Source organism: Sorex fumeus, unplaced genomic scaffold (assembly GCF_029834395.1).
Source record: "Sorex fumeus unplaced genomic scaffold, SorFum_2.1 ptg000024l, whole genome shotgun sequence".
Lineage (NCBI taxonomy): Eukaryota > Metazoa > Chordata > Mammalia > Eulipotyphla > Soricidae > Sorex > Sorex fumeus.
Window position 1 is genome coordinate 41,975,251 of NW_026606081.1, and position 21,259 is coordinate 41,996,509.

General features: G+C 36.5%; 1 protein-coding gene across 1 annotated transcript; it reads left to right on the forward strand.

Annotated features, from left to right (window-relative positions):
* The first annotated feature begins 5,008 nt into the window (after positions 1–5,008).
* LOC130023372 (disintegrin and metalloproteinase domain-containing protein 29-like) lies at positions 5,009–21,252 on the forward strand. The gene is made up of 2 exons (XM_056113885.1): positions 5,009–7,060; positions 21,232–21,252. The coding sequence occupies exons 1-2, from the start codon at positions 5,009–5,011 to the stop codon at positions 21,250–21,252; spliced, it is 2,073 nt and encodes a 690-aa protein (XP_055969860.1).
* Positions 21,253–21,259: the final 7 nt, after the last annotated feature.

Here is a 21,259-nt window from a genome sequence, read left to right on the forward strand (position 1 = left end):
TGGAAGTTATCAAATGTTGGCATTTTTGGTCCTGGATTAATATTTAATATTAAATGTCTCTCCCTACAATTTTTATTATTTCTCTAAATTTGGTTTCACTTTTCCCACTGGCAATAATTTCTTTATAAATAAGTCATATTTACATATACATATAAAACATGCTATTTTACAAGGACACTTTTAACATATTTGTATTTAATTAAAATATTTTAAATAGAATAAACTTGATTTCTGTAACTGGTGTACTTCAAGAGTTCTATAATATCGATATATATTTAGTGAATAATCTAAAATCAGAAGAAACAGTCTGATCAGTATTATGAAAACAAGAACATTTTCAGTATAAGTGGGTGTCTATATATGATAAGGACAAGGAATATCATCAAGTTTATTCATATTATAGAGTAGTCCAATGGAAGTTAAATGAATAACAAAGTTAAATTTAAGAGATACTAGAATTCGTTACCATGGTGTATAGAACTGAGCATTCTCGGTTGCCAAGCAGCTGCTCTAGAATGATACCATTATCAATGATTAAAGGAAAGGGGAGTTATATTTCTATTGTGCAAGATCTGAAACAAAAATATCTCTAACATGATGGTAAGATATGTGGTATGAATATAGATATAGTTAGAAAGTATAAGGAGAGTCATTAAATCGTTGGCTTGTGAGTCCTTCGCAAAGGGATCTGTAATAAAAAGTGCACAATATTTGTGAACATTTAAATACATATGCATTGGGTGAAAAACACACTTGGTTCAAATTTAGCTCATTTAATGACTTTGAGAGCACAAAACTGGTTTAATGGATTTAAACTCATTTTGGCAAATAGTGAATTAGAGCATAAATGAGTGAAAAATAATAGTAATTAGGATAGAGAAATTAATGAACTTGATAAAATTAACCATAATTGTAATATGAAAATCTTATAAAATATGATACATAAGAGTATACTTTAAAACTACAGCAGAAGTTTGATGATGTTTTGGTGTATCAGAAAGGTATATCTCTGGAGTCATTATAAAAACTGATGTATTGAAGGTTGATTTGTATATATATATATATATTATGTGTACATATATATACCAAATTGTGGCTTGTTTCATTTTTTCAATAAACTGAGAGCTAAGGCCTCCTGAGTTTAATTGGTGCTTTTATATTGGCTATGTACAATGTTACTATTAGTACAATGTTACTATTGATAAATCCCTGATTTCTATCACAACAAGAATGTGTCAGAAGATATAAAGAGAACCTCTTAACCTCTTTTGTTCACTTATTTTTGAAAATGCTTGTTTTCAAATTTCTGTTTTCTTCTTGTAGGCTTTGATAACTGTTAACATTTCTTCCCCTTTAGCACTAATAGATAGTGTATACAGGTGGCACCATAACTTAGCATTTTAATGACCATTTTACACTTGAACATGAACTGGGGCCCCCTGCCATTCTCTGAATAACAGACACCATCCCTTACTTAACCATTTAATAAATATGTGATAAGTGAAAAATTCTTGGAAAAATTATAATTTGAATTATCATTATTAAAATTCAGTAATAATATTCTGTGAAAATGCAAATGTAATGATCTGCTTTGTTGAGGATTTTAAATTCAATCAGAAAATTAACATTCAATGTGAAGCAACTTCTGAAAATTTCTAAGGCAAATATTTTTAAGTGTTATAACCTTTGTGAATAGCAACCAAACTATCACATCAGAAGTAGTACTATACACTCTTTACACACTTTGAATAAAATTTAAAATCTCTATTTTAACTTTTTTATTTTATAAGGTGATTTACAATATTTGATTACAGTTAAAATTCAACCACCAATCCCACCACCATTATACCTTCCCACCACCAAATTTGGGATGTTTCTATTACAAGCCCCAATCCCTGTCCCAAAGCACAACTTGAATAATATGTTTTGTATTGTTTGTTATGGAAAACTGTCTTATGATGTGTCTAAGGACAAGGAATATATTCAATAGTACATGAGGCTCGGCCTGAGTGTTTGGGGAACAACAGCCTTGAGCATGTCGGCGGTTGGGTTCTGGAGGTTTTTGGCTGCTGAGACTGGGTCCCCTGGGGCAGGGAGGGCTCTCACTCATCCCCCTTTGGGGCACCCCACATGAAACAGCCTGGCTCAGAGTCCGGTGGCATGGCTATGGCAGGCATCATGTTGCTCCATTCCAGGAGAAAAAGTTGTGTGATCTGGATGGTAGCAGATGAGGAGATTATCTGGCACCAGCAGGAAGTGGTTTATGGGCATGACCCCTGGGTCGCCAGAGACTGGGGGAAAACAGGCAGAGGATCTCCGCTCCCGGTCCTGTTGAGCCCAGAGTCTAAGGTCACAAAGTTCTGCATTACCTGGGTTTTGTCAGACTTCACTTATGTGTGAGTCTCGGCCAAGCCTGTGGGGAACGGCCTTCAGCATGGCGGTGGTTGAGTTGTGGAGGTTTTCGGCTACTGGAGCTGGGTCTTTTGGGGCAGGGAGGGCTCTCACTTACTCTCTTCTGGGGCACCCCGTTTAATTCCTTTTATAAGTAGTATTGGTACATTGATATAGAATAACCAACATAGATATAAAAGTTTAATTTATTCTGCTTTGTGGAGTTGTCAATAGTATATGAAGTAATTGAGATAGAAGTAGCCTATAGGGTAGAGGTGACAGAATTTAGAACACTGGGGGCACACAATGAAAATGTTAATATTTCTTATATTTGAATAGCATTTATTTAAATAATAAAATATACTAGGGCTGGAGAGATAATAGAGCAGCTAGGCACTTGCCTTGCATCTAGCCACACAAGTTTAACCCCTTGCATCACATATGGTCCACTGAGCACCATCAAAGACTGACTCCTGAGTGTAAACTAGAGGTTTCCCCTGAGCATCATCAGTTTGGCCCCAAAACGAACAAATAAAATGATTAAAATTTATAGTTAATATTTTTAAGAGTTACTGTGTTCAGGGTGATTATAACTTATAGGTCATAGCCATAGGCAAATTATTACATACCTCTGAAGATGTACTTTGAAGTCGAAACTTAAGTTTGGATACATTTATTTGTTACATAATTATTAGCATATCTTGTGGTAACACAAGATAAGAGTAAAATCATATTAATGGTGGATGGATAACACATTGACTAACAATGTTCAGATTCTTTAAAGGCCTTGCAGGCTTTTTTCGTGTTTGTGCAACATTAAGAAAGATATGAAAACAGAAGATTACTGCTATTACTGCTATTGTTTTGAATTTTTTGCTTAAGAAGTAGCTGTATAAATATAAGCAAGTTAAAGCCAAACCAGATATCAATCAGGACAGAATATGTACTTTCTAACTAAGGACAGTTTTCTTTGCCGAGCTTCACGCTAGATGTAATAGAACTAAGCAATAACAAGAAGTTCTCCTTGAAGAAGTATGAGGAAATTGCTGCATTTTCTAACTAAAACAGGAACTATACAAGACATAGGAAAATTTACAGACACAAGAGAGAAGGAAAATCAAATCATTAAAAAAAGGGGATCAGAGCTGTAATAGGGGACAGGACATTAGCCTTGCATGTGGCTCCCTCAGACCTAATTCTTGAAGGTTGAATTTCAACGGAAACCTGGTTCTGAATGGTTGGACTCCGGCAAGGGGCACAGAGGTGATATTGGGGTATCAGAAAGTCTAAAGGCACCATGAGGCTTCGATGCACTCACACGTGTGGGTCCAGTTTGACCTTCTGGCAGAATCGTGTCTCTTGGGACCCACTGGTGAACACAGCAGTAGCCCCAGAAGGTACAGAACCTGGGTCAGGGCTTCCACTCAAGCCGTGGTGCTCTGGGTGGGATGTAACCTCAGACCAGCAGAGCCTCACCAGGGACCTCCTTGCCTTTGGTGAATCACTGGGGCCCCATGGTGGGAATCCAATGCATGACCTCCACTTGGGGACCCATTCTCCAGAGTGCGAAGTGGGACCTGGAGAACAACTGCTCAGACAGCTTCAAACCCAGCTGTCCCGACAGCACCCAAAGCTAATGATAGTCATACCACCACCCTCCTCACTGTTTCCCATTCTGGACCAGCTCTCCACAGCGGGTGACAGGCCAGGATCATTAACACACTCTCCCTGAGGTAGAGCATCCAAGGGGGCACCCCACTCACTCACACAGAAATTTTATGAGCCCATGAGCTGTCCAGAGCACTTCAATGTGCCAGCTTCCCCCAGTGTTGGCACACCACTTGATTAAAACTTTACTAAATAGATATTCTTAATACAGCAAAAGGGCTGGAGCGATAGCACGGTGGTAGAGCGTTTGCCTTGCGCAGCCACCCCAGTCGAGCCTGGTTCGATTCCTCCACCCCTCTCAGAAAGCCCTACAAGCTACAGAGAGTATCCCACCCAAATGGCAAAGCCTGGCAAGCTACCCATGATGTATTCGGTAATGCCAAACACAGTAGCAAGTCTCACAATGGAGATGTTACTGGGCCCGCTTGAGCAAATCAATGAACAACGGGAGGATAGGATAGGACAATACAGCAAATTCATTTTACTTTATCTACAATGCTTAATGCATTTGACAAATATATTTTAATCACATAGTCAATGGTCTATATAGGGAACAGTATAATGGACCCTAGGTATCTAGATTGACATTTTAATGTTCACCATGCCTCACTTTGACTCATCATACTTTAGAGTAGTCAGATGCAGATTTATGTTTTATTTCTTGAGCAAACACAAATCCAATTTATCCATAATTTAGCTTCCTTTTTCACCCTGTCCTGTGAATAGTTCATATTTTAGTCTCTATTTCTTTTTTTTCCCTTTAGTACTAGTGACTTGATGGTTTGACACCATAAGAAGACTCATTTTTCAAGAGCGGAACTGTGTAGAAGCAGCTCAGGAGGAAAAAATTCAGCAGAAATCCTTCCAGCCCTTTGTTTCACTGCTATCACCAGTAAATCTTCAGGAGGGCTCCATAGTGGTCATAGATAAAACAGTGGTGTGAGTGAGGATGCAACTCCTGCTGTTCTTGCTGAAGCTGTTTCTCTTTCTGGGCAGATGGCCCCCGACTGTACACTCTCAAAGTCAAGGTCCCCCAGAAGTAACGATTCCCTTGAAGATCACAGTCTCTGACAGAGGCATAAGGTCTTCAGAATGGATCTCTTACAGCCTGAAGTTTGAGGGTCAGAGTCATATTGTTCATATGAAGATCATCAAGCACTTGATGGCTAGGCACATGCCAGTGTTCACCTACACAGACCAGGGATCTCTCCGTGAGGACCATCCTTTCATCCAGAATAACTGCTACTATAATGGCTATATGGATGGAGACCCAATGTCCCAGGTTTCCATAAATAGTTGTTTTGGAGGCTTTCAAGGAATTTTACAGAAAAATAAAACTATATATAAAATTGAGCCAAAAATGCAATCAACCACTTTTGAACATCTGATATATAAGGTGGATGACATGCACAAAGAGTTTCCAGTCAGGATATGTGATTTTAAAGACAACAATTTTCAAAAACAAATGCAGTTAAAGGAGAATAATGATTTGTCTACTTCAAAGCAGAGTGGATACAAAGTCTGGTGGACCCATAAGCGATATTTTACAGAGGGCTTTGTAGTCTCACATGATCTGTTTGAATTTTTTGAACATAATGTCTCAGACACAATAAGTAAAATTTTCTACATGAACATAATTATAACTAACATTTTTAAGGCAATTGATATGAAACCTATTATAATGGGAATAGAAATCTGGACTGAAAAAAATTTGTTTATTGCATTTACTAATTATGAATCCGTTTATAAATTCTGTGAATGGAAGAGAAGGACTTTTACTCTACGCATTTTCCATAATACTGCCTTTTTCCTTCTCCACCATGATCATGGAAAGTCATACGGCACAGCTTTCAGGAAGAAACATTGTTCTCTGGAAGATAACTGTTCCACTATTAATTACCGATCTGAAGATAATCTGCACGGCATTGCATTTGTAATATCACATCAGATAGGCCATATTCTGGGTTTTGATCATGATGAATTTAATGATGACTATTGTTATTGTAATGACGATTTTTGTCTTATGAATGCACATTCCAGACTGGCAAATAGAATCAGCAACTGCAGCTATAGTAAGTTTTTTACTATCAGAGGGGAATGTTTCTTTGTTCCACCACCTCCACAGTATTTCTACAAAGAGGAACGCTGTGGAAATGGTATGCTTGAAGAAGGAGAAGACTGTGACTGTGGCACCATTCAGGAATGTGAAAATGATCCATGCTGTGAGGCAAACTGCACGCTTACACTTGGGGCTGTTTGTGCTTTTGGGCTTTGCTGCAAGGACTGCAAGATTTCGCCAGCAGGTACATTGTGTAGGGCAAAAGAAAATGAATGTGATCTTCCAGAGTGGTGCAGTGGGGAAACCTCTCAGTGTCCAGAGGATGTGTATGTGCAGGGTGGGATCCCATGCAAGGGTGGTGGATACTGTTATGAAAAGAGATGCAACAACCGTGAAGAACAGTGTAAACAGATTTTTGGTGACCAGGCTAAGAGTGCAGATCTCAGTTGTTACACAGAAACAAATATCCGAGGTGATCGCTTTGGTAATTGTGGTATGGAGAGTGTGAGGTATACACAGTGCCATATCACGGATTCTCTGTGTGGAAGGATTCAGTGTGAGCTTGTGGAAGAAATTCCCTATCTGAAAAATCATACTGCCTTTATTATAACAGATATTAGTGGCTTCAGCTGTTGGAGTACTGACTTCCATGCAGGTATGACTGAACCTGATCTTGCTGAAGTGAAAGATGGTACTGAATGTGGTGAAAATCATTTTTGTGTTGATAGACACTGTGTCCCTAAATCATACTTCACAAAACGTTGTTCACCTGTAAAATGCAACATGCACGGAATTTGCAACAATAAAAATAACTGCCACTGCGATCCTGCATGGCGCCCACCTTTTTGCTATGATGAAGGAGTGGGAGGGAGTCTTAACAGTGGTCCAGCACCTGAAAATATTTCTCATGATCATGAAGAATTTTCTGAGTATGAAGAACCAGTACACACGCACATTTGTCTTTTTCTTCTGTTGTTGCGTTTCTTTCTATTTCTGTTGACTTTGTTTTTTATAGTGCTAAAATCATAAAAGGAGAATGTCTCAACTTTTCCTAATGAACAAGAACAAAGTGTTTCAACTGGATCTTAGAAAGAACAACTAAGAGTTATGATTAAAAACTCTAAACATTAATGTCAATTTTATGTATTTTATCTCCCGCCACAATATGTTATTCATGTGCCAGAGATGACTGGAAAAAAAATCCTTGATTCACTAATATTAGGAATCGTAAATGTTAGTCACTGTTTTACATCTTCCAGGGCTGAGAAGTCAAGTTGCACAAACACAACTGAATGTCTTCACTGACCATGAAGTATTACACATGCAGAGTAAAATTTATCCAAAATGTGTTTAAAACACATCATAGAGCACACTCAAAGATTAGATTTAGGTGACCTGTTTCTCAGTCTGACAGATGACAGAGTAAAATTTATCTAGAGAAGGATACTGTAGCTCCTCTGGCAGTTTGACACATTATTTTCTTCATATTATAACTCTTGACATTTTGGTTGATTCCATGTTTATTGCATATTATCTAAGTGAAGAAGAAAGTCAGAAAAACAAGGTGAAATTATAAGTAGAATAGAGATCCTTCATATATTAAACGATATAAAATATCAAACAGCGTTTTAAAATAGAAGAAAAATTCATAAAAGATAAGAAATAGCATAGAACGTCCACTGAATTTGGAATTAAAAAGTAAAGTTAACTGAATATCTTAGGTCCAATAATCATGAAATCAGCATGAGTTCTGAAAGATAAATAGGCAACCTGATTGAATGCCTGGCACAACCTATGATACCCCACGCAATCCCTGAGCACAACTGAGTGTGGCCAAAAAACAAATAAGAAGGAAAGAAAAACATTAGTATTTTTGGCATAGAAATTTGGCATTTGAGGTTTCAATATTATTCATTTGTAAGAAAAGAATAAAAAGTTTGCAGAATGTCACATGATTTTACCATAAAAATGAAATATTAGGAAATCCATATACTATATTAAAATGTTTACAGATAATATTGGAATCAGAGAATGTATAAAATGGAGAAGTGAATAAAAATATTATTCAGTGGCATGATTGCCAGTATTTTTAGAAGGAGGTTAAAAAAACGTCAAACATTTCTTTTTGCTAGTTTAATTTTGTCTCACAGAAAAGGTTTCCCTGTTTCATTTTCTCCTAAACATGGAATCTATAATAAATTATTCAGGGGCTTGATTATTTTCCTCCTGCTGTATAAATATTTAGCTAATTAAATTTTTTGGATATGGGGGTAGAAATTATACATCAGGAAGGACCTTGTGTCAATAAACCCTAAACACTGCCAGATGTGGCCCCCAAACCAAAATTTTAAAAAACTTATAATAGTTTTTTTCATTTATTATGACTTTCTGTTTAATTTTGTAGTTTTCACTATACATTTCTATATAGATTCAAAAATATATAAAAATATCATTTAACTTTCATTTTATTTTACTTATTTCAAGTAAGCATTTATTAATATTCAAAATGGGTTTTTACTGTGGGCAAGTGTATTTTGTTTTCTTTAGTTGATAACTGTTTATTTTATCTTTGGTCAGTAGTTGAGCTTACCTCCTTGAGTTCATTTAGGCTTCATTCATGAAAAAATTTGATTCAGGACTAGAGATGTGGGAAGTCTGACACATTCCTTGCTCTGATAAACTGGGTACAACATAGCACATGTATAAAGCATTCAAGGTAAAAGAGTATAATTGGGAAGATGTTATAACATATAATTTTGCTAGGCATGCCAATTTTTATGATTTTTCAAAATTTTGTAGAGGGCTTTCCAAATAGAGATTGAGGACCCACGTGACACTCCTGATGAAATAGTCTGTAGGTTTGTTGTCAGGGTCAAAGGTCACAGTATCATTCAGGCCCTATAGTACTCTGAGATCACACACAGCAATGCTCAGGGCCCTCTAGGCTTACACCTGAAATACACAGCAAATAAGTTCCAGGAATTAAACTCGCCCGAAACTATGTTCCTTTGGCCTATATAAGAAACTTTTTTAAGCACTGTAGCACTGTCCACCCGTTGTTCATCGATTTGCTCGAGCGGGCCCAGTAATGTCTCCATTATGAGACTTGTTACTGTGTTTGGAATATCGAATACGTCACAGGATGCTGGCGAGATACTCTAGGTAGCTTGCCGGGCTCTCTAGGAGGGGCGGAGGAATTGAACACAGCTCGGCTGGGCCGGCCGTGTGCAAGGCAAATGCCCTATTGCTGTGCTATCACTCCAGCCCAGCCCAGAAACTTTTTTAGCTTTTAATGTTGATGAAAGATATCATTGCCTATTACTTTTACAAGAAGTTATACTTCATTAAATTACTCTCAGAAATAACATTCTCTTTTTATAAAGTTGTTCACAATAATTCATTACATTCAATATTTCAACACCAATCCCACCACCATTACACCTTCCCACAACTATTATTTCAAATTTTCCCACCACCCAAGCCTGTCCCAAAGGCAGGTGTTAAATAAATTATTTTGTATTGCTTGTTATAAATAATCCACTACAAATGATCAAAAAGGTTTCCTTAGAGGAAAATGTGTGAAAATTGAGTCATTAAGCCCCCTTATAACATCAATATATACATATGTATACATATATTGTTTTATATATGTCATATATATATTATTAGCCCCCCCTCAGACATGGTATGCTACTCTTGGTTTATCAGTGGCATAAAGAAATTTTAAAATTTTAAATAGGGCGCTAGAGCTGTAGTTAAATTTTTATCTGATGGTGATTTTGGAGTCCAGAAACATCTCTGCAGTGTGCTGTTCTCTTCCAAGATTTATTTTTGAGTCTCTTGACTCGAAAATCATGGCTGTCAATGAGCTTATATGGCACCCATATAGACTTGACTGCCAGGCGTCTAGACAGAAGCACAGCGAAATGGGAGGAGGGGGCCCTTTCCCAACTCCATGCTAGCCAGGAGGTGTCCATCACAAAATCCACATATGTGGGTTTTTCAGCAGATTCTTTCTCACGCATAAGGGGTTCATCTCAAGTTTCTGAAGATAAGTTATGAGCACATAACTGGAGTTTGCGGCTGCTGGGTTTCTGTTGGGGCAGGTGGAGCAACTCACCCACCTCCCTCTGAGATTCCCCAGATGAAGTCAGCCTAGTATGAGGTGAGGCAGCATCTCTGAGGCATGTTGCTCTCTTAGAAAAGACATTCTTGATACTGATATTCAGCATGATTAACTTTTAGATACTTATAGCTCAGTTACGTAATTAAAAATTTGTCAGAAATTAACAATAGATGCGAAACAGATTTGGAATACTTGTGTCCAAGTATGTATCTACTAAGAAAAGAGATATTTTATAATAATATTTTGTTAGTGAAGCCAAGAAGTTTTTATTGACGGATACTTTCTTAGAAAAAACTGAGAGAGAAAGAGGGGAAATGTGTTTTCAACAGAGAGTGCAGGCTACTACAGTGGAAATAAGCAAGCAAAAAAATATATAAATAAGCAAGTGAAATACATGTTCAAGGAGAGAACATGGGCTTGAAGAACAAGCCAAATATTTAGTAACATTCCTATTCTCTGATTTATGAAGATGCTCGCCTGTAATCACAAATGAATATTTTGGTGGAACCCCTCCAGCTAATTTCCTGAGACCCGAGAACCATTTTTTGTGATGCTTAACATGGTTATGCATGGTTCAAAGATCTTGGGTAACAGTGAAGTGTAGCAAATCAATGAGTAACGGGATGTCAAGTGATCAAGTGATCAAGTAGTTATTATTAGGACACACCTAGACGTTTTCCCAGTTTGCTCCTGGCTCTGGAGTCAGATATTCAACTGGAGATCAGCCACATGCAAGGCAATTGTCTTAATTCCTATACTGTTTAATTGATTACTCATAATAATCAAAAGAAAAGTGTTTAAATTCAAGTGCTACATATTCCCCACCCCAACACTGCCAGGAATCAATCCCTGTGCCCAAGGCCAGAAGCAATCCCTATGAATCATGAATGTGCTTCCCCTAAACAACAAAAGAGGGAGTTTTTTTTAAAAAAAAGGTGGGAGTTATGAATTATTTTCCTCTTTGTCATTGAGACTTAATATCTGCAAAAAGAGGGAGCATGCTCCCATGGGACCCCCAAAATTGATAGGAACATGAACCAACCATAATGGAGTGCCATTGAGACACATCTACCTCACAGGTTTGGAATACCATTAAGCCTGCTCCACCGTAATAGACTCGCTTTGTCACCAGGAGGCGTCTACTGCTCCAATGGTGCGCTGAAACCAATAAGCAGCAAGCCTGCTGGAAGCAGAATGTGTTAGCCCACTCACAGTTTGTATGGGGGCCATTGAGTGTTCTAAAGACAGAGAAATTACAGAAAGCGGTCCCCAGAACTATAAGAAGCTGAAGTTCCACTCTGCACACTATGCAGCGCTTTCATCACTTCCTTCCCCCCAAATCTGTGCACACTCTACCGCAAAGATATCACCCTTCTACAGTAGAGTCTCCAGTTAAGTAAGAAGTCAGAGCCCTGGACCACATATATGATTCAGTCCTCACCAGAAGCAATAACAAATTCAAAAGAATCAACTGCATCATTAGAAGGAGGCACAATTCCAGGAAGATCTCCAACAGAAGAGCTGTTAAAATTTTCTTAAGAATCTTGAAATTAGTCCGTTTTCATTTGTTTTGCCAAATACAATGAAGAAATAAAGGACGTAACAATTCTCACTCAGACACATACTGTCTAAAAGTTTCTAATTCTGCATAACTAAAGTTCTGCTGCTTAACATTATTCTCTTCTAAATCTTCTTTTAAGTAAATGTAAGTCTCAAGACTATCAGGGGAAAGCTTGAATTAAATGTATGTTTGAAATAGTAAGACTCTTATTGCAAATATAATAGATTATAGAGACAAAATTAAAATAAAGAGAAGAAAACTTTGAGTAAAAAAATTCAAAATCATCTTGCTTTGAAGCTTATATGCTTGTTGGACTATAATTCTAAACATTTTAGATTTAGTGCTGGTTTGCTGTTTCTCCTCTGACCTTTCTCCTCCATAACAAGGAGCTTAGGTTTACCGACAAACACCCATCACAATGCACCCAAAGCACTCCCATTTCTTCAGTGTTCATATTTTTTTTCTTTTGGGTCATACCTAGCAATGCACAGGGGTTACTCCTGGCTCATGCACTCAGGAATTACACCTGGTGGTGCTCCAGTGACCATATGGGATGCTGGGAATCGAACCTGGGTCGGCTGTGTGCAAGGCAAATGCCCTAATTGGTGTGCTATCACCCTAGCCCCTCAGTATTCATCTTAAACTTCTCCTTTGTCTTCTGCTTCCCTTGTCTATTAGTCACTTATTTTCCCTAAGCAGTGTGACTTGTCAAGTGACTTTTAAAGTCAAATTCCTCAAAAATCTCTGATTTTGTATTTATAAGTGAAATATTGCTTTTCTCCTTCCTTTATGTTCTGTGCATAGTTTACTTCAGAGCAGTGTACTTTTTGTATAGACACAGGAGAAGAGTTAATGCTATGATTTTGTAATTTGAGAGTTAATTGACTCCAAATAATATTCACTCCTGCATCTGTTTTATCAACTTAAACCTCTTTTGCCTTTAGTTCCTAGCACCCCAAAAGCAGGGTCCTGGCGAGACTGGATCAACCCAGAGCAAGCTGTGAGCTACTCTGGCATCGAAACAGGCCAGCCCAAGCTCCATAATACTTAACTATAAGTTAAGAGCGTGGTCATGGACAAATTCTGTCATGATCCAAAGAGTAACAACTGGATTAGGACCCTGTTAGGGTTAGGAAAGACTAATCTACCTTGAGCACTGTAGTCTAGAACCTATAGTAAGATGTCCCCAGGAGAGCCATCCTAGAAGCGTAATGTATCTCTTACTGTGTGCATAAAAAATGACTAAAGAAGGAGAATTAAGAGGAATGTTTAAATGGTTGTTGGACTAAAGAAAGGAGAAACACATCCCTAGATGTTATTTGGCCCTTGAGAGGATATCCTGGTTGCAGGAGATCTTTGTCTTAACTTAGAAGAGCTTCCCCAAAAGGAAGAGCTTTCATGTGTTGATCATACTATCTCACTTGTGGTAGCTGCTACCCACAACCCTTGGAGAGGAGTAATAACTAGGCTGGAGGAGAGGGCTGAGAAGGAGAATCTGGGCAGTGAGTGAGATTGGGAGTAGACTAAGGCAATTAATTGCCAACCAGCCTGGCCCCCGATTTCTCCTTCTTTCAACCATGGCTGTCTGTCAGCCATTTGGGGTGGGAAAATGGCCTAACCAGCAACGAACACACATGGAGAGAGAACTCACGCCCTTTAATTTTGTGATTACACATGTGCTCTTTCTAAAAAAGCCATCAGTGCTCATAAATGCTCTTAGTTTGTTTTATTATATTTTAAAGGTGTACAAATTATTTATTGTAATCCCTCTCTCACAGATTCCACTGGGCAGATTTTTGATCTTTTCAGATCCTACCCACAGAAAATCTATGCATTGTTCATTGCCACATGCACAAGGTGTGATATTTTATTTACCAAATGCAGAGGCATAACTTAATTAAAATGTCTGTTATATGTTTAAGGGAGTCTGACTAAATATGCAAATAGCATTTTTTAAAATAATTTTTAAAAATTTTGTTTTAGTCACCATAATTTTGAATACTGGCAACATGGGGTTTTATGTATTTATTGTTCCAACACCACAGCCCAAACCAGAATGTTCAACATTGTTTAAGGGTCCCACCCACAGGACCCTTGCCCCCACACAAACATAGTAAGTTCAGTTCTCTAGGTTCTCAAATACTTTTGCTTTGAGGTATTTGTTATATCTTTATCTTGCTTCATAATAGATAGACAGATAGATAGATAGATAGATAGATAGATAGATAGATAGATAGACAGAAATATCTATATATACATGCTTTGACATATATATATATATATATATATATATATATATATATATAACCCCTCAAGAGAGGGGTTCGGCAGGGTGATACCATTTCACCAAAACTCTTCAGTGCCACCCTCGAGAACATCATACGACGACTGGAATGGGAAAACATGGAAGTGAAGATAGATGGTCGGCAACTACACCACCTCCGCTTTGCTGATGACATCGTTCTAATAACACCAAACATCAACCAAGCGGCACAAATGCTGAACGACTTTGACCGTGAATGTGGAAAGGTCGGACTACAGCTGAATCTTACGAAGACAATGTTTATGAGAAACAGTCTTGTTCCTGACGCTCCATTCGCTCTCAACGGAACCACCATCTCTGAATGCAACAGTTATATATACCTAGGTCGAGAAATCAACATGATGAATGACCTGGCACCTGAGTTGCGCAGGAGGAAGAGAGCAGCTTGGAATGCCTTCAAGAGCATTGAAGAAATAACTAAAAGGACAAAGAACCTCCAGCTACGAGCACATCTCTTTGATTCCACTATTCTTCCTGCATTAACATATGCCTCAGAGACCTGGACCCTACGGGAACAGGATGAGAACACTATTCGGGTCTCTCAAAGAGGAATCGAAAGAACTATGCTTGGAATATCACGATTCACTCAAATGAGAGATAGAATCCGGAGTTCTGATCTTTGTCAACGCTCAAGAATCAGGGACGCTGTCTCATTTGCCAAGACATCAAAAATCAGATGGGCTGGACACTTAGTGAGGTTTACAGACAACCGCTGGACTAGAGCCATTACTGATTGGATTCCACGAGACATCAAAAGATCACATGGACGCCCACCTATAAGATGGTCAGACTTCTTCGTCAAGACCCTAAATGATCGGTTTGAGGCTCTACATGTTCCTAAAACGAACAGAAACCATTGGGCTACGCTAGCACGCAACCGGGATGAATGGAGACGTTACTGGCACCCGCTCGAATAAATCGATGAATAACGGGGATTAAGTGATTAAGTGATATATATATATATATATATATGAGAGATCCATCTGTATCTGTTCTTCTCCTTCTGGCTGATTTTACTCAGCATGTTTCTCTCCAGTTTCATCAGTTTCATACTTATGGCAAAAAATTGCATGACATTCCTTTCTTGAAGTCAAATAGTATTTCATTGTACTAGTTTCTTTGGTTTTTGGTTCTTGGTTTGTTTTCAGATTTTAGCTATTGTGAATTGTGCTGCAATGAACACAGGAGCTTAAATGCCTTGGGTGGGCAGGGGACTTGAGGTAGGAGTCCAGAGGTGGAATGAAATTGCTGAATCATAAGAGAGCTCAATTCTTAATTTTTTTAAGGTTTTCATATTGTTTTTCTAAAGGGTTGAAAAAGTTTCTATTCCTACTAGAGAAGATAAGGGTTTCTCTTTCCCCACATTCATGCCAATACCAGTTACATTTGCTCTTTTTGGTGTGTATTAGTCCCACAATTGTGAGGTGATATCTCATTTATATTTCCATTTCCTTAATGATAACTGATACAGAGAATTTTTCATATACCCATTGGTCTTTCCATATCTTTTATTTCTTCTCTCCATATTTAGATTGTTCAGTTTTATAAGTGCTTTATATCTCTTTAATATTAACTCACTATCAGCAAAGTGGTAGGAAAATATTTTCTCCAAGTGGGTGCGTTTTTTTTTTTCATTCTGGGAGTTGTTTCTTTTGAAGGCAAAGTCTCTCATTGGATGTCATCTCATTTGTTCATCTTTGTTTCTGCTTCCTAGCCAGTGGCACTGAGTCACTGAGATGCTTCTAGAAGCATTCTGCAGAAGTCTTCCTCAATATAATTTATGGATGCAGATTGTATATGGAGGTCTTAAATTCATTTTCATTAACATTTTGTTTGTGGTATGAGATAGGGGGGTCTGACGGGTTTGTTTGTTTGTTTTTTCTTTTTAACATGCAGCTGAGCAAGTTTCTCAACACCATTTGCTGGAGACTTTCCTTTTTCACTTCACACTCAGCTCATTGTTGAAGATTAGCTGTACATATATCTGTAGATCTGTCTCTGTGCTCTCAATTGTATTCCATTGGTCTTCGAGTCTATCTTTTTTCTAGTACCACCTAGTCTTAATTGCAGTAGCTTTATCATATTATTTGAGGTTAGAAAAGAATCCCACCATTTTATAAGTAGGATTGCTCTAGCTATTGTGGAGGTTTATTACTCCACATAAATTTCAACAGCATTTGGTCTATGGTTTTAAAAAATGTCATGGATATTTTTATAGGAACTGCATGGAATCTGTATAAGACATTGGACAGCTTTGTCATTTTGACACCATTAGTTATTCCAAACAACGAGTAACAGATATATTTTCATTTTCTTCTATTTTTAATTCTTCAAGAAGTTATTTATAGTATTCGTTACATAAAATCTCTTAAATATTTTATTAAACTGATTCTCAGGTACTCGTTTTTGAGACATAACTGTTAAAGGGATGGTTTTGTTATTTCCATGTCTTTGATTGCATGTTGATTTTGTAGCTTGTCACATTACTATATAAGTTTATTGTTTCTAGGGGATTTTTTTATAGAGTCTCATGTTGCTGGAAGTAGAGTACCATGTAATCTTCACATAGTGATAATTTTTATTTCTTTTCCAATATCAATCTTTTCTGCCAAATTGTTATGGCCAGGACTGTTAATACAGTATTGAATAATAGTGGTAAGAGTGGGCAAACTTGTCTTATATCTGATGTTAATGAAAATTCTTTCAGATTTCAATCATTAAGTATCATGTATAATGTTTTAAAAATGCCATAAAAGTCATCTATAAACAGAGAAAAGCATCATGAGTAAACTGAACTATGTTGTTTCAAAGAAAGGATGACCATAAGTTTAGTGAGAAGTCTACAGAAGTAGGTATGTTTCCAAGGCTTCAGATGAAATAGGCTACTTGTAAGCATCATTTTGGAACATTGGCTTCTGTATTTTTAGAAAATTTGAAAACATTATCTTAATCAATTTCCTTGGAAGGTGGGGTTAATGGGGAGTACGAAGGTGGGATATGGGAGCTACCGAGTGTTGTTCAAAAGGACTGAAAGCCTACTATCAATTTTTGGCTAACCAGGTCAACAATTCATTGTACAGCCACTGCAGGCCTCTGGGATTCCCAGACCACCTTCTCTGTACTAGGGTACACCAGGCTGCGCTCAGGGGATTGTGATGCTCGAAACCCATGTGGTTACTGAGCATGCTAGCCTTACACGCCAAACACTGAGCTATCTTCTGGCCTCAAAAGACTCATGATTTCATATTATTTTGTTATAGTGATCCCAGAAAAAAAATACCAAAATTTAGCAGGGTCATGGTCTAATGTGGTTCTTTAAAAAGGATGATGTCCGCATTTACCATCAATGGCTCACTCTTGGGTCTCACATTGGGTAGACCACTAACAGTAGTAGTTATTGTTACCAGAGTTTTATATTATAGTTTCCTTCAGAATTACCAAGTAGCCAAGAACAACACTAAAATTGAACCCACAAGACTTTAACAAGAAACCCAAACTTGTAAAAGCACACATCAGCATCTGAAGCACTAGTTATAAAGAATACTCAAAAGAAAGTGAAAAATGTCATGAGAGAAAATGTTGAAGCCTGGATAATAAGTCAAAGAGACATTAGAAAGATGATGGAATGGAACAAAGTGTTAGAGATTGCAGGAAGGACAAAACAGCGTTATCCTTAGCAGACACTTTTCTCTTCAAAACATAAACTCTGCAAGATTCTATATTATTCTTTTCTTCGTGGCTTACACAAGGAAAGTTGACAAATGTGGTCTTTACAAATATCAAATTTTCTGGGTCCTGACCAATAATACAGTGGGTAAGCTGATCCCTGGCATCCCAGATGGCTCCCTGAGCATCACCACAAGAAATATCTGAGTATAGAGCCCTTAATAATCCTGAGCATCGCTGGGGGATTTGACCAAAAAAAAAAAATCAACACAAAAAACACATCTTAAATGTTATTTACTAAAATGTTATTTACTAAAAGCAGTTATTTATTTTATTTCTCTGTTTTGCTTTTGTTTGTTTGTTTGTTTTCAGGGCCGGATCCAATAGTGTTTGAGGCCTATTCCTGGATCTGTTCAATGATCACACTTCATGAGGCTGGGGTGGTTGTATGAGGTACCAGGGATAAAACTCAGATTGGTCATATGCAAAATAAGCTCTCCACCTGGTGAACTATCTTTCTAGTCTATTTTCTTACAATTTTATTTACATCAATCTCTTCAAAATTTGATTTTACTTTCTCTACTGGAAATAGTTTCCATATAAAGTACAAATATGAGTAGATATGAAATCAAGTATAGAAATTATTGAAAGACACTATTAACAGAAATTGAGTACTTAGTAAAATACCTTAAATAGAGTAATACTTGGGTTTCTCCACAACTTGGTTATCTCAAATACTCTATAATATGGCTACATGCTGAGTAAATAATTTGGAATTAGAGAAACATTATAATTAGCATAATTAAAATTGAAAAGTTTTCATTGTATGTAGGATGACTGATAGGGTAAATATAAGGAATACAGTTAGCTTTATTATATTAAAAAGTAATTACAATGAATGCTCAATGGATGACAAAATCACATTGAGCAGAAACTTAAGCCAGTTGCCATTGTCTGTAGAACTGGCATGTTTTGTTGCTAAGCAGCTGAATCTAGAATTAAATCATTATCAGAGAGAAAAGGGAAAGGGATTTGTATCTTGTTATGTAAGATCGCAACTAAAAATAACTGTTCATAAAGATGGGAAGATTAGTACTGAAAAGTATCTATGAATATTGAGATAACTAGAAAGTACCATGAGAACCATTATACTTTTGATTGGTGAGTCAAAAACTTTATCTATAAGGATAAAAGCATTGATATTTGTAAATTTTTAACTATATATACAAAACACATACATATAAAATAGTCTTTTAAAAGTTCTGAGACCTTGAGTGAAAGCCACAAGATTTCTTTCATATTCTACTCAATTTAACTTGAAAGCACAAAACTGTGTTTGAATGGATTGTTACATATCTTGGCAAACAGTGAATTAGAGCATAAACGAGTGAAGGTGATAGCTAGGATAGAAAGATTGACTAACTTGATGATAATATTATGGATAGGAAATCTTATAAAAGATTATTTTGAAAGTGTTAATTATAGTATATACTAAGGAACAGTGATGTTTCATTCTCTTGGGATGTCTCTGGAATCATTATATTAAAAATGTAATGAGTATATATGTTAGTGTATGTTCTCCAGTAATTTGGATTTTCCTATTCTATGCCTGCGAGATGAAAGCTAATGAATAGATTTTGATGAAATTATGTTGGCTAAGATGATTCTCTTCACTACTTATAAATCTTTCTTTTCTATTACAATAATAATTCATATTCCATAATGGCCAATATATATCAAGAGTTATATAGTGAAAATTTCAACCATTAATATTTCACTCACATTTTAGCAAAGCTGTCTTTTATTTCTTTCTCATGTTCTTTTGGTACTAGTGAAATGTTTTATTTTCTTCACATGACCTTTTGGCATTTCATAAAAATTTTCACCCTTTTGTACTTCTGAGATACACCTACCTGCTATAGAGACACTAGTATAATAATGATTATAATTTTTAGCATGAAGTCCACCCATGTCAATTACCTGATATAATAAAGACACCGGTCTTTATAAAAACTTTATTAAATATGTGGAAAATGTAGAACCCCTGGCTCTACCATTTAAATTACCACTATTGAAATATAATAGTACATACATTGAGGAATTTTAGAGCAATCAAAAAGTTACCAATCAATGGAGATAAAAACTGAAATCATGAATCATAAATTAATTATAGTTTATGACAATGTATCAGACTATCACACCTTAATTTATACATTTCAGCTGTGTACACACTCCTTCTTAATAATGTGTGATCTGCTTTACAAATAGTTTTGGCATTTTCATATAGAAGTTATCTACTGCACTGGAATAGCTTTTCAATAGTGGTTGAACTGATGGAGACTAGAAGCAGTCTATAGGGTCAAATAAGGAGAATTTAAATACTTGGGAGAAAATGCTGTGAAAATTAGTTATTTTCTAATTTATATTTGGGAAGTAAGTTTTGTTGAAGAATAGAGTTTTTGGTTAACACTATTGATTTGTTTATTAAAAATTTGATAGATTATAAGATACAGGCAATGGTCAATGGTAAATAGATATTAATGAAAATGGGATATAAGCTGAAAATACAGATTTTTGATAAAAAATACTCTACTAGAAAAAATGATAACTAAAACCATTATGCTGGTTAAATTCTTAGGGGACAGTTCATACATTAGTGAAATGTACATGGAATTATTATTTCAGTCATTGCAAATTTAAGTGTTTGTGAAATAGTAAAAATAGATAAATAGCAGTTTAATGAGATAACTGAGTTTTTTTGTTAGTATCTTCACTTCATTAATCTAAGAAAACAGAAACCAGATATTTGGCCTATACTGTATGTCATATTCTGAGAAGGAAAGTTATCATCTGATGAGACTGACATTGTAGACAGGCCAATTTAATGGCATTAATCAGGAATAAGTAGCTTGCCAGCAAGACATATGGACAGAAAGTATTCATTACTTTTCACAGAAGGGAAGTCCTATGAGGGTCATAAAATATTCTAGAGAAAAGATATCAAGGGTCAGTAAATCATTGTTTTAAAAGAAATAAGAAAAAATGAATTCAGGGTACAGGAGATAGATACATTTTGAAAGAGTCCTTTTCATTTTGCAATACTTTCATCAGTAAGTGGATTTGATTGGTGTGCAGAACTTTAAAAAGGACTCCATTTGCGTTAACATTCACTTTCTTACACATTCATATACTTAGAGAACAGTATAATGGAATGCTGCATCTTAATTCAGTGATTATCAAGCTGTGGCTAATGAACGTGCTGTGGCACACTGCAGTTCTCACTGTAAGGCACCATTATTTCAGAGCATTATTTAGTGACTTGCTTCTCCAGCTAAATACTAATTCAAGTTCTCTCTTAATTTGATCTTCATCTTCTACCTTGGTGTGTTCATAATTCCCATTCCAGTATGTCTTTCTTTGTGTTTTTATCCTTTTAGTGCCGTTCTTTGGTGGTGTGAAACTGTA